Source organism: Archocentrus centrarchus, chromosome 6 (genome assembly GCF_007364275.1).
Source record: "Archocentrus centrarchus isolate MPI-CPG fArcCen1 chromosome 6, fArcCen1, whole genome shotgun sequence".
Taxonomy (NCBI): domain Eukaryota; kingdom Metazoa; phylum Chordata; class Actinopteri; order Cichliformes; family Cichlidae; genus Archocentrus; species Archocentrus centrarchus.
In genome coordinates, this window is record NC_044351.1 from 24,147,611 (window position 1) to 24,161,733 (window position 14,123).

Below are 14,123 nucleotides of genomic sequence, written 5' to 3' on the forward strand. Positions count from 1 at the left end.
AACAATGAAGGTGCTGATGGCGAAGCTGGCTTGTGTTGTCTAATATCTGACTCTCTCTTTTTTTTTTTTTTGGAGCAGGAGGAGGACCTCAGTCTCCACCCATAAAAACACACATACACACTGTCCGCAGATGGAGCCCCAGCTGCTGCTCTGTGCAAGAAAAACACACGGTTCAGAAGTACTAGGTCTAAAATTAGTGTTCCTGTTTATCATTTTAGTCGGTTTTTTTTATATTTTCCCGAAATGAATGCATATAATTTTATAAAGCAGCGAGGCCGTGACGTTTAAAAACCCAAACAATGGTTTCCATCAAATTGAAACTGTCAGGAAATTTAGTGAGATTTCGAGCACAGAGAATTTGTTTTCAAATACAAAAACTCTTATTATTTTGGTTATGATTGGGAACAAAGTCATTCAAAAATTTATATATATACGTTTACTATTAACGGACGTAGAAACAATTGGAAAGATTTAGGTTTAAATGATCCGGACCCTTGAAACGTAGCCTGACTTTGGCGGGATGGGACACGGACACAAACACCTCGAGACCACGGCCTCCCCGCAAAGCGGAAGTGACGTATATGTTTTCGGTCTTAAAACACAGATCGTCTGTTTTACATAGATGGCCATATCGCACTTAAAAACAAGTGAAAGCGCTTTGCATAAATGCGTAACGCTGAAATAAGATAAAATACGATTATAAGCTATTCATTTAGAGATATACATCCTTAAAAGCTTCGGATCAACTCAGATGAAGAGATTAAGGTTATAAGTACTGTGTTTTGCATCTTGTCACAGAGTGTGTCAAAGTTTACATGGAGCATATTAGTGAAAAAAATGTTTAGGTTGACCCAAAACATCTACCACAACATTGAGGGAAGATGTCTTTTTCGTGGATTAATTACCAGGGGACTGTGGGTATATATGGTTGTGGTCAGATGTTTACATTTACTCATCATGGGCATGAATGTCATGGTAGTTTGGGGCTTTTAATGATTTCTTTGAATTGTACTTTTTCCAAAATGGAATGGCTGTACAGCGTACATCTTTAATGACTTTAAAAGAACAAGAACTGGGTGCACAAGTTTGAATTTATTTAGGATTTTCTTGAATCCACACAGGGTCAAAAGTATACCCCCACTAATATTTGGTTAAATGTCCCTTAGTGTGTTGCACCTTGACCAGATGCTTTTGGTAGTCATCAACAAGCTTCTGGCATCATTCTGGCTGGATATTTGACCACTCTTCTTAGCAGAATTGGTCGAGTTCTTTGAAATTGGATGGTTTCCTGGCATGGACTCAGCTTCTAAGAATAGTCCACAAATTTTCAACGGGGTTGAGGTCAAGTCTTTAGGAAGGTCAGTCCAGAATCTTAATATTAGCCTAGAATTTGGAGGTAGTCCTCCTTCTTCATTATTCCATGGACTTTGTGCAATGTACCAGTACCACTGGCAGCAAAATAGCCCTAGAGCATGATGCTACCACCACCTTGCTTGACAGTTGTTATATTGTTCTCAGGCCAGCACTCCTCCTAACATACCTCGTCTCATTGTGGCCAAATACTTTTCTCCTGAAGGCTTTTGGCTTGTCCATGTGTGCAGCTACAAATTTCAGTTCTGTTTGAAGGTTTTGATTTTGGAGCAGGGGCTTCTTTCTTGGTTGGCACCCTTTCAGTCCATGGTGATGTAAAACTCGCTTCAGTGGCACTGGTGCCCTAGCAGTTTCCAGTTCATGGCAGGATTTAGTCTTGGTGGTTCCTGTCTTGTTCCTGAACGTCCTAACCAATTTCCTGTCATCTGAGAGTGCCACTTTGGGGTTTCTTCCAGACCTGGGCAAAGTGATGACAGATCTGAATTACTTGTACTTATGTACAGTTGTTTGAACTGATTATCTCGGAATCTGCAGTTTTTTAGAAATGGCTCCAATGGACCTTCTTGATTTCTGTAAATCTACAATTCTCTTTCTTAGATCTTCAATGAGTTCCTTGGACTTTCCTAATCATGATCACCACGACCATTACCATGATTACCATGACGTTCATGTCCATGATGAGTCTATGTAATCTTCTGACCACAACTGTATGTTCACGCCAGTGAATGAAAAATGGAGGATTGTCCTTCCAAAGATTTGGTCAGACCAGCCAATAAAGGCCTCCAAAAGCTAAAGAAGCCTCTAAAATGTTCACAGATGTTCACTGAACTCTAGCTTCATATTGGTCTTTATGCAAAAACAAGTTTTTTTTGTTTACCTGCATTTTTCACTATTACTAAGGTAAAACACAGCCTAATGAAATCATGTCATACTAACAGGCTTTTTTTTTTTTTTAATCTAAGCCGCTACATTACTGCGTTTGATTACAATGATTTGTGCATGAATACGAGTGGAAATATACAAAAAAGATAAGGTATTCCAGTCATTTGTATTATTTGGTGACAATGAAATATGTGTGCACCAGTCTGCAACATATTACCAGATACATAATCTGTAATATGTATCTGTCTGCAAAGACAGAAGTAGACACACATAGGTTTTAGCTGCAAAGGTTATTAAAGTTCAGGGGATAAGATCAGTTCAGTTTGGGTGTTTTTAGATTATACAGTGCTGAATTTGTAAGTTTGTTCACTTCCAAAGAAATGAACAGTCTCTAATTTTTATTGTAGTTTCATTTTAATGGAGAGAGACAGAATATCAACCAAAAATCCAGAAAAAATGTATTACATAAAAGCTATAAATGAATCTTGCATGGAGCTCCAGACCGAAGGCCATTTTAATTTTTCTTCCATTTGCGAATAATTGTACCAACAGTTATCACCTTATCACCAGGCTTCTTGCTGAGGGTCTTGTAGTACATTCCAGCCTTGTGCAGGCCTACAATCTGTCCTTTGACAGCTCTTTGGTCTCGCCCATGGTGGTGGAGAGGTTGAAATGGAAGTAACTGATTCTGTGTTTTATACACATAACGAGCTGAGATTAGGAATATCTGTAACTGCTTGATTGATTGATTGATTATAATCTGTGTGCCACATGGGCCAGTCTGTGGGAGCCAGAATTCTGGCTGGATTGTAAGGGATCAAATTATTATTTCCCCCAGTACCTAAGATCACCATAACACTTTTCAAATTTCAAAAGTTTTAAAATCTGTGAGTCCAGTCCAGTAAATGCCTTGGCAAAATATGATATAAAGAACTTAAATAATTTTTTATGACCTAATTTGGTGAACAGAAATATGAATTCTGAAGATGGGATTCAGTAGATCTTTATACAGTCTTTTTGTTGTCTTTGTAGTTTCCAGAGTGGGCCTGCTCATGTCACTTTAGTTTTTATGTTTAAAAAATGTTCAGTTTCAGTTCTTCTTTTTTTTAAATTTGTTTCTTTATGATTTTTAACTATTATAATATTGGGGGAGGGGGGAGGTGTATTTGTCAGTGGCAAATTCAGGATAAGTGTTAAAATACAAGCGCAACAGTCTGTGGAGCTTATTTTCTTGTGTTTTTATTGTCATATGTGTACAAGCGCTAAATAACAGAACCTTTCTTTCTGTATGATGATCGCAGGCTAACATTAAAACAAGCTGCAGCCTCCAAAATGACTACAAACAGCTTTTTGAACCATCAAAATGTCATTCTGACTTTTAGACCAGTTTTTAATTTGAATATGACATTGCAGGAAACGTGGCATCACGTGACTCCTATTCAGTTTCCCGCCTGCATTTGTACAGCGTTATTTAGTACCCGGAAACAGCAGCGGAGTGGCAGCTCTTTCTGTAAAAACTTCCCGTCTGGGCTGCGTGCATCCTCACTGTGTGGATTTGAGAAGAAGAAGAAGAAGACACCTTTAAAACAGTTTAAACAGCTGTTTGTTTGACTGTTGCAGCCGAAGGGTTACACGGTCACATTTTACGGGAAGCGCAGAAGTTTATTTTTTGTATGTGAAGCATCACGAGTGGTGCAGTGTGTCGGCGTCGTCTGCTCATCATTCAGAAACTGCCGTCTGGAAAGACACAGGTAGCTAATGACAATACTGCAAATGAAAGCCCTCCTGTAACCTTTCAGCGGCATTATTGTTAATATTATTGCACTTCCATCTTCCATCTACTAGTGCCCATGGTTTCCTGGAGAACCTTGGTGATGATACATGACCTCAAATTCATTTTAAGAAAAGCTTTTTTTTTTTTTTTTTCCTTTTTTTAAAAATGGACCCATATCCAGTGTCACTGACAGCAGCTGTGGGTGAAAGGAGTCCATGTGCCGTTCTAGTGAAATAAAAGCCCAGATTTTCAGTGCGACCCGACGCACTAAGCTATCATTTTACTTCTGCTCAGTCTAAAAAAGGCTGTTTTTCCTCTCCGAGAAAGTGGCAGGCCTTTATATAAGTTGTCTACTTCCAAAATGTGGATAGTTTGACATTAACATGTTTTCCCCATCATTGTATTTTCTCTCCTCGAATTGAATATCAGTTTGACATCAGGGTCATTTCATGAAAACTCAGTTCCATCCACCTGACCCCCCTCAGAATAACTTCAGTGTATTTATGAAGCCATGCAATTTTTTCCCCTTATACTATGAACCTTTTGTGAGCTACAGGCACTCAAAGTGCATAAAGGTTGGTACAAAAAAAAAAAAATGCAACTCAAGGCCTGTGACAGAGTAACGGAAACAAGCATTTGTACCCAGGATGTTTCGCCTGTTTTCTGATAAAAGTTTAAAAACTTAGTTTTGGGTAAATTTTGAAGAATCACATCATAGATGAAAAGTCTGTACCTCCATTCTGATACCAGGCTCAAAACAAATTTCTAATACAAATGTAGCTTAACACTCGCAAATGTTTCAGCTATGAAATGGAGAAACAAAAAATAGGTTTTTATGTGCTGTCCCACATGCTGATACGACCCTTGACCCTTTTTTTTAATGTGAGTTATCAAAGAAAGGATCAAACATCCAGGATACCAGTGCTTGTTTCTGTTACTCAGTCATATACATTAAATTGTTTGGCTGCTGAAACTAAAACATACCCCATGATATTGATACTCAAAGCTGATTATAGAAAAAAAAAAATCATGCTAAACAAGAACAATATCTTTTAGACTGTGAGACTTGGAGTGGGCGTGAAATTGATTTGGTTGCCATTTTTAGCAAAGCTTAAATATGTTTTTCAGCCCTGGAAATTTCATGTGGATATCTCCTGTAGTTAGGAAGCCACGAGGGATCAAAAATGGTGGGAAACAAATAAGCTCAAAGCTCAAGATTTTAACCAGGCTCTTCAAATCCTTTATGTATTTCAAGGACCTGTACATTGGAAAATATTCATACTATGAAAGTAAAATTTTGCTTGGCTTCCTTAAATATACTGAAGATCCAATTATTCATCCATCCTTTCCCCCCCCCCCCGTTTATCCAGTTCAGGTTTGCAGGGAAGCTGAAGCCTGTCCTAGCTGGGGCGAGAGGCAGGGTGAACCCTGGACAGGTCGCCACTTTGTCGCAGAGCTAAAAAAGCACTGTAATAATATTTTTGAATATTATTACAGTACAATTTGATATGACTTTAAACATGTCTAGAGCCAATAATATATGCATGAGGTACAGATGGTTGTCTGAACTCTAAAACAGCTTCATTTGTTACTTAAATGTAAAACAAACAAAACAAAAAAGAAAACCACAGGAGCTCCAAAGCAGCTCATTACTGTTCAGCCTGCAGTGATATAGCTTGGAGAGTACTGAAGATTTTAGTAAATATAGGGAGTAATACACTTACCACAGTGTAGCTGAAAATATCCCCTTATTGTTTGTGTTTCCTCCTTTTCTTAGGGGTCTAACAATTATCCACAACTACAGTTTCTTCTCGCAACATTAGTGTATGTAGTCAGGCTGCCTAATTATGGCAAAAATGTCAATTTTTGGTCAATATTGAGATTATTAAACACAAGTACTCAAACTTTGCAAAACAGACTTCAGATTTTTAAAGACAAGTTTTTTTTTCTTTTGAACTGAGTAGATTTCCTTCAACATTACTTATATTTCAAATGAAGAAATGAAATAAGTAAACTAAAATTGCCACAGCCTGGTGGGAATGAGTTTGGACTTTCATGGAGGGACAAATGTAAGGGAAAAGGATGTGCTTAAAAGGTGAAACTGCAATATTATTGCATTATCTTGTTTTTAATAATTGATGGAAACCAAAATTTTAACAAAAATTCAAATTTGAGTACTTGCACGTCCCTGGTTTGTGGTGTTTGTTTACCACAGTGTTATGTGTAATGATTAAGAAGGACCAGCAGATGACAGTGTACCCTCACTGTGTGTGAATTCGCTCAGCACTTGTGTTGCAGTGGAAAAACGTAACAGGCTTCTTTGGCTGTTGGCTGCCTTTTGTTCTGTTCTCTGTTAAGATGATCCCACTCTGCTTCAATAATGTTGAGGTCTGGGCTTTCCTGTTTCTTAAGGACATGACTTGCAGTTGCTGTTCATCTGCTGTAGGTAGTTTTTAGGTCTGCCACTTCTTCTTTTAGCCTCCACTTGTCCACTTTGCTCAGTTTTTATTTTTTTATTTTAAAGGACACACTACACACCATGCCTCTGTACACCAACAAGTTTTCGGCTACTGGCTCTTTGGGCATCACCTTGTTGGTGCAAAAAAACCCAAAACAAAACAAAAAACTATTATGTCTGTCAAACTGTGTTATCTTAGCATTTTTCATAGATTCAACTAAAGAAATGGGAACATTTTTGCAACAGGCTGCTAGTAACCAAGTGCCTAAAATACTATTTACTGTTTAGCTTTACAAGAAAGTCTGGCTCCTTGGATGCAAAATATAAAGAAATGAAGGTTGACTCAAGATTTTTGAATAATATTGCATGGTAAACCCGCACATGTTAATACATGTCCTAAAAAAATGTGGTTTACTAACACTGAATGCCGGCTTTTCTAATGTTGACAAGAGTTAATTATATTTTGTTTTTAAAGGCCTGTTTTTGATTAGTTTATGAACTGTACAGTTGCTAGGGGGGAAAAAAACAAGTAATAAAACAAATAAACTGTTTACATAATTGATAATTTTTGGTATTTGTCAAAAAAATGACCACACTTTGCTTTTTGGATGTTTTCTGGCATCTGTCTAATGACTGCATAACTCATTAGTTATTCTGTAAGTGAAAAAAGCCCAGAATTAACTTGTTTAGAAAGCTTTTCTTATTACTGAGCCTCACTATTCCCAGTGTGTAAGTAATGGCCTTTTATGGGGTGACTAAACAGAGTGTTATTTTTTTCATTCTGTACTTGTTCATGGCTTGTATTGATAGCTGATTGGTTCTTAATTTAAAGCAAGTGTGTCTTCAGAGGAGCAGGGCAAGAGTCATTACTCGATGGGCAAATTTAGCTCGCCACCACCCACCTTCCTCCCTGCACACGCAGACAATATAACAGCACAAATTAGGACTTGCTGCTTTGTGTCAATTGAGAGTCCAACAAAGATGCTACATAGAGTGATATGTCATTAGTGAGCAGGTGGGGTGGGAGGACATATAGCTGCTGCCTCTCCAATTAAGTAATGAAGTGGTTTCCGTGGAGACCAGGCTGCTTTCCTTGCATGGGGGGGGCAGAGTTCAGAGTCGGTAGTCGGCAACAATGCTGTGAGTGGAGGGTTACATGCCGGGGCTGCAGGGGAAAGCCACTCATTAAACATACCCAAATTTCTTCAGAGACAGCTGAGCCTTTGCTTGAAGATTCAACCACTCAGCTCTCAGAAAATGATTAAACTACAGTGTTACAGTGACTTAATCATAAAAACATATCAAAATGGCTTTAATGTTATTGCATTGTGATTGTAGACATGAAGACATAAAAAGGTGGAATTCAAACTAATACTCTTAATCCTGTTCCTTATGGAAGTATTTGCTGATTTAAAAATATAAATGACTGTACTACGGCTTTGATTTCTTTCTGTTGCTTTCCTTTTTAATGTGGTATTTGAACTTGTTTACCTACTGAGCAGTAAGTGTTGTGGGGATGGTATTGTCTTTGTTGCCTTCATGCAAACTTCTTGGCTCTCAGCTTCTTATGGGTTAGCCTAACTTTTTTTTTTTGGGGGGGGGGGGGGGGGTGATCAGTGAGGTGTCCTCATCTCTAATTGGATAACTGTAACCCTCATATGAGCAGCTCCCGTCCTGGTGGTCTGGTAGTAGGATGCTCTGGGATCAGATTTTTGACTAGTGAGAGCTGCAGGAACAAGCAGATTGAAAGGCCAACCTGGGGGGGCAGGGGGCCTCAAATCCTTTTTAAGCCTTTTGTCATTTATTCAGGGATTTATTTGTCATTAAAGAGTAATAACAGCATCTGTGGAACATTTAGGCCTTTTTTTTTTTTTTTATTAAGTTGACAAAAGTGAATATTTTACACAAAGTAAGATTTACATCATTAGAAATGACTTTGTGCACCTTTTATGACACCATTTTACTTCATTTCTGAGGTTAGAGATCAAAGACCTTCAGTTAACTGAAGGTTTACTATAGCAGTTTGTCCAACCTCTCCAGTTGTGATTGCACTAAAAGTTAATATTGTGTTGATGAGTTGTGTGCTGCTACACTGCACCATCATTGTGAGACCTTAATAACTGGGCTGATGATATATTGCCTGTACTCAGCAGTGTCTTTTTGAGAGGAGGCCAAACAAAAGCCAAGACCCTCGGCCTCCTGCTGTTTTTTAATAGTTCTTTAGGATGTGCAAAAAAAGGTAATGTGGGAGCTTCACCCTTTTACGGAGGTGAAGTAAAAGAATGTTTCTAAAATCTAAAGCAGGTCAACGAATATGAAATTTGAGATGTTTCCTGCATTTTAAGAGGAAAAAAAAAATTAGCATTTTGAAGCTTGTTAGTACTTTTTTTTTTTTTTTCCTTCAGATGTTAAAGTAGCTGTAATATGAAATGGTATCCTGCAGAGGCACCTCCTCTCCTGTCCCCTCTGGAGGGCGATAAAGAGCTTCTGGAGAACAGCGTGTCTTATCCTCCTATTGCCCCCACTGCTCTCTGAAACGGTCTTGTTTTATGGGTTGTACCACTTTTGTTTCCTTGTTCACCACCTCTCCCCATTTCGCTCGCACTCATTCCTCGTGGAAGTTCTTTGAAGGCCTAGAATGGCTTTGAGGAGAAGCCCCCTCCTCCTCTCTCTGTCCTCTTCTTCTCCTCTGCTACCTTTTATTGAATCCTGCCTCTGTATCATTTATCTCTGCACCCCCACCCCACCCCGTCTACCCATTTGTGGGGGCTGTTAGGGGGCATCCTCTTTTCTCTCCCAGCTGGGTTTGTTGACACACAGTCAACCTACGCTTCTCTTTCACCTCTGCCACCCCTCTTTTTAACTCTCAACCCCCACCTCTCAGCTCTCCCCTCTGCTTTGACTGAACAGTAAAGCTGCCACAGCTGTGGGCTGTATTAGCATAGCTGCTGAGGAGCAGGGGGTTGCTAAATATATTGCAGTCATTACCTTTTGTTCAAGAGTTGACAGTTTTAAAACATTTCAGCTTCTCTGTGTGCAGAGGAACTGAAGAGAAAAGGATGCCCTGATGATTTGAGTGTAACAGCTTTTTAAATACTGGAGGAGAAGGAGGGAGGGCAAATGAAAAGGAAAATCACTGAATACACATTCATAACTAATTAGCACATTTAGAAAAAGGGGGAAAATGTTTATTGCACAGAGCAGCATTTCTCATGACATTTGTCTCATGAAATGTGACTGATGTTTCACTTGCATTGAATAATGTGTGTTGTTTTTTGCCAACAGGTGTTGGAATGAACAGGTCCAGGTCCAGCTGGGATAAAAAAGCCTCCCACCCTCCAGTCACCAGGATAACCCGCAGCTCTCAGGCCAGAAATGCCAACCATGCAGAACCCCAGGACTCTGGGCCGAGCCTGTATGGAAAACAACGGAGGAAGCAGACTCTGGCCCAGAATCTCAGCCAGATGAGTGTGAGTGGACAAGATGCTTTACCTACAAGGTGAGGACATGTAATAGTGATGCTGTTTGGTATACAGAATAAAAAAAAGTCCAATATAGTAAAATTAAAACCATCCTTTAAACAACACGATTCTACTCTTTGGGAAACTTTTCAAAGCATCCTGGAGAACTTTAGGCTGTTTCTGGTATTTTTGTCTTCTGCTTCGTTTTCATCTTGGTGAAGCCTTATGAGGAAAGGCTTCCTGTTAATTAGTTTATTTTAAAGGCAACGTTTCAGACCTGCCCCCTTTCAACGCAGGGTTGAAAGGGGGCAGGTTGTTCGAAATTGAGTTCTCACTTGCTTTAAGTATTCTTGGTTGAGGGACTGTGGTCACTGAGTAGAACATCCAGGATGTAGGACAACTGTTCACTAGTTGTGAAGTCACTGCATAATTACCCACACTATCTTTGAGCCAGCAGGTAATATACTGTCTAATGCAAAAAGTTCAGGGCTGTGTTCATGTGTGATTTGTCTTCATGAGATCCCACAATGACTTCATGATGTTGAGTTTAGGACTTATGCTGCTGAAGAGAGTCTTTTATGTTTGGGCCATTGCTGCAGAATGAATTTGGGACAGATTAGACCTCCTTGATCGTATGGCATGGCTGATAATTATGTAAAGTGATGTCTTGTTGTAGTTCATACGACACAAGATTGTTCAAAAGATATTAGAAAAGCTGCAAAATAAAGCACAATGTGTCTCTTTCTCCAGTAAAGGAAGGTGCCTAAAGCCAGCAGTGATCCTGTGCTCGTACCTCAGTCCTCTTCGTCCGATCACGCTGCTCCATCTATGCCTACTGTTAAGTCATCGTCCCAGGGTGGCCTCGCCTCTGTGGCTCGGCTGGTAAAGCTCGGTCACTGTAAGAATGTGGTGGTGGTGGCAGGAGCAGGAATCAGCACAGCCAGTGGAATCCCGGACTTTAGGTTGGTGTCTAATCCTCCCTCACTGTCTCTAATGTAGCTTGAATCTGCATATTTTCACTGCAGAAAGCTGTTTAGCAGCTCATCCTTCTTGTCTGTGAGAATAAATCCTTCACTAGCTCACTTTTATCTGAATTATTTGAACCTCAGAAAATCACATAGATATCAAAAATGAATGTGTCAGAATCTACTCTGCCAATTTTTCAGGACTCCAGGAACAGGTCTTTACGCCAACTTGGAGAAGTATAACATTCCGTACCCAGAAGCCATTTTCAACATCGACTACTTCTCCAATGACCCACAACCTTTCTTCTCCTTGGCTAAGGCTCTGTATCCTGGTAGCCACCGTCCAAACTACATACACTACTTCATCCGCCTGCTTCATCACAAAGGCCTGCTGCTTCGAATGTACACGCAAACATCGACGGACTGGAGAAATGTGCGTGAGAATTTAAACACTTCTGACACGAATGTAAAAGACACAGAAATACTTCCATGTCTTTTTTAAAAATATGATATAATTATATATGACATAAGTATATCCACAGCTTTTTAAACCAGCCTAGTGGTTTGTGAATTGACCTACTTCTTGAGGTCTCATTACCATTAATGTGGCTCTATTAAAACATGGTGCAGGCTGTAAAGATTAAGTTGCCTTATTTTGTCAAAGTGAAGCATCTGCTTAAAGTGTTCTCGTTAAGACAGTTTAAGAAAATAAGGCACGAAATGTAATGTCATTGGACTTTTTTGTGAATTTTCTAAAATCTATAAAATCTGAGATGGCTGTTACAAGACAAAGGGCTGCTGTTAAACAAATTTTTTACTTTGGCTGCTAATACTACATTTTCAAGAGAGCCTATCATCAGTTCATGAGAGTTCATATCCAAACAAAGATCCAGGTCACGGATGCAGCTGCTTGAACTCACAGCTGGACCTGATTGGTCTTCTGGTGGATGATTATTACATACAGGAGGTCTAAAGGAGGAGATGGCTTAATGGTAATCACATTGACTGTGGGTTGGAGAAACATCCAAAGTTTCACATAGTAAAACCTGTATAAAAAAAAAAAAAAAAATCTGTAAACTCCTCAATAATAGTAAAAAAAGGTAGTGCATCGTAGTCAGTTCAAGCTCATTTTGTTTGCCATCAACTGCAACACTGGTTTCTGTTTCTGCTCATATAATAGTTTTTCAGAAATCCTAAAATCCACCAAAAGTAAAAATCAAATGATTAAAAAAAAACCAAATTGTTATGAGGATTAGTTAGTGTATGTATTACCAGTTAAATGATTGACAAAAAAAATATTTGATGGTCAGCAGTGTAGGCATCATTGCTTTAGGTCATATTTTGGCCATATGAGATATCTGCTCACTCAACTTTGCTATCACTGTAGATTCACCCTGGATTATTGCCTACCATTGCCTAAAAATTAATTGTGCAACTATGATTAACCAAATGCTGGTTAAATGTGGTGATCCTGACATTTAAGATGTTTGGCTTGAGGGAATTAGAGCATGCTTTTTTTTTTTTTTTTTTTTTTTCATACAAATTTAGTGATTGATCCTTTGATAATGAAGATAATTGATTGCAGCCTTGTGCAAAGTTTTCATTTACATTATTCGGGTCGGTTTTTTTTTTTGTTCCACCCCCGTTTGACTTTGTTTAAACTAAGAATTTGTGTCTCATTGCTCATTACTAAGATCCTTGTTTTGCTTCTATTGTCTGTGATATTTAAAAACCCTCTTCAGTGTGTGGCATCCCAGATGACAAACTTGTGGAGGCTCATGGTAGTTTTTGCCACCGCTTCCTGTCACCTGTGCTACACTCCATACCCTGCTGAGGAGGCCAGGTTTGTTTTGGCTCTGAATATATCAGATTAATCCCCTGCATTTGATGCAGCATTAATATTTCCTGCATGTATTTAACAGCATGCCATAATGAATGACAACATCCCCATATGCACATTCTGCGCTGCAACAGTCCAAGCCTGAATGTTGTGTTTTTTGGAGAGGACCTCCCTCAGAAGTATTTCCCTCCACACTAAAGACTTCCCAAAAGCTGACCTGCTCATCATTATGGGCACGTCTTTAACAGGTAAACATTTACATTTCAATATGTTATCATATTAAAAACATGTTTCTGCGGCATGTAATTTGAGTGCAGTTAAATGTAAACTAAAATGTTTTCAGATTGAGCCATTTGCCAGCTTGGGAACACAGTGCGCTCCACTGTGCCACGTCTCCTCCTGAACAGACATGCTGTGGGTCCCTTCGAGAAGGTCCCGCTGAGGAGGGGGGACCACATGGAGCTAGGAAACCTGGAGGACACTGTTCAGAGGTTTGCTGAAATGCTTGGCTGGAACAATGAGATCGAAGAAACTGATGAGGAACCAGGAAACACTGGTGGGTTCTAAAAGCGCTTACATCTCTGTTGTAAAAATCTTTCTGCAGTTTTTCTTTTTAACCATCTTATGGCAGTCAATGGTTTTCATTTCCGGTCTGCAGAGCAATCTCAGCCTTGGTTAGCAGCCCTCCATCAAAGACCGGACAGATCAGATCAGTATCAGAGCCTCAAGGTAGGACAGAGCATCCAGGTCCAGAGCAAGCTGGCAGTGCAGTGGAGGAGACGGACTCTGAGACAGACAAGCAAGAGCTCTGCATCGTCCACTCTGAGCAACTGACACCAACACTGGAAGGGTTTCAGACAGTTTCTCACGATCCTTAGTTAACATGAAGACTGTTAACTGCACGTGACTTCTAATCAAGTTAATTTGAGTCTTAACTCTTCAACTAAGAACCAGTATGTGATGTATGTACCATGATTTTATGAACAACTTCAAAAGGTTAATTGAGTTCAAACAGCAACCATCAAGAACACTAGTAACCATGAGCCATGTATCAAAAATGTAAATGTTTGTTTTTATGTCAAGTTAATGTTTTATCACTGTAACACTGTATTTGAGAGCATATTTAATAAAAGTATTGTGTAACTTGCACTGTTTTGTTCATGTGTCCAAAGAAACTTTTTTTTTTTTTTTTAAAGTTTATTAACTTCTGTGGAAGTGTGGTGTTCTTTATATTTTTATTACAAATGCATTTCACACAGAAAAGATCAACATGAAACTTGAATGTGGTAAAATCGTGTTTACAGCACACAAAAGAAAAATCTACAGGAGACATGGAAAAAAAAAAAAAATATATATATATATATACAGAAAT

General features: G+C 39.1%; 2 protein-coding genes across 3 annotated transcripts in view; one reads left to right on the plus strand and one right to left on the minus strand.

Moving 5' to 3' along the window:
• The window catches only part of tmem263 (transmembrane protein 263), a 7,977-nt gene extending 7,455 nt beyond the window's left edge, over window positions 1-522 (minus strand). Inside the window, exon 1 of one of the 2 annotated variants that reach the window (XM_030731025.1) lies at window positions 435-522. The gene's annotated coding sequence lies outside the window, so the exon portion shown is untranslated. Of the gene's footprint in view, window positions 109-434 lie in introns of those variants that run through there. The other variant, XM_030731023.1, reaches the window with a different exon arrangement.
• A 3,256-nt stretch (window positions 523-3,778) lies between these two features.
• On the plus strand, window positions 3,779-13,863 carry LOC115781967 (NAD-dependent protein deacetylase sirtuin-3). Its single transcript, XM_075074378.1, is given in 14 exon segments — window positions 3,779-4,004; window positions 9,771-9,994; window positions 10,706-10,908; window positions 11,113-11,318; window positions 11,321-11,344; window positions 12,654-12,697; window positions 12,699-12,758; window positions 12,834-12,893; window positions 12,896-12,937; window positions 12,939-12,999; window positions 13,095-13,282; window positions 13,284-13,311; window positions 13,412-13,548; window positions 13,550-13,863. Coding segments are annotated over 13 exon segments (1,305 nt in total). The 5' UTR covers window positions 3,779-4,004; window positions 9,771-9,778; the 3' UTR covers window positions 13,586-13,863.
• The last annotated feature ends 260 nt before the right edge of the window (window positions 13,864-14,123 follow it).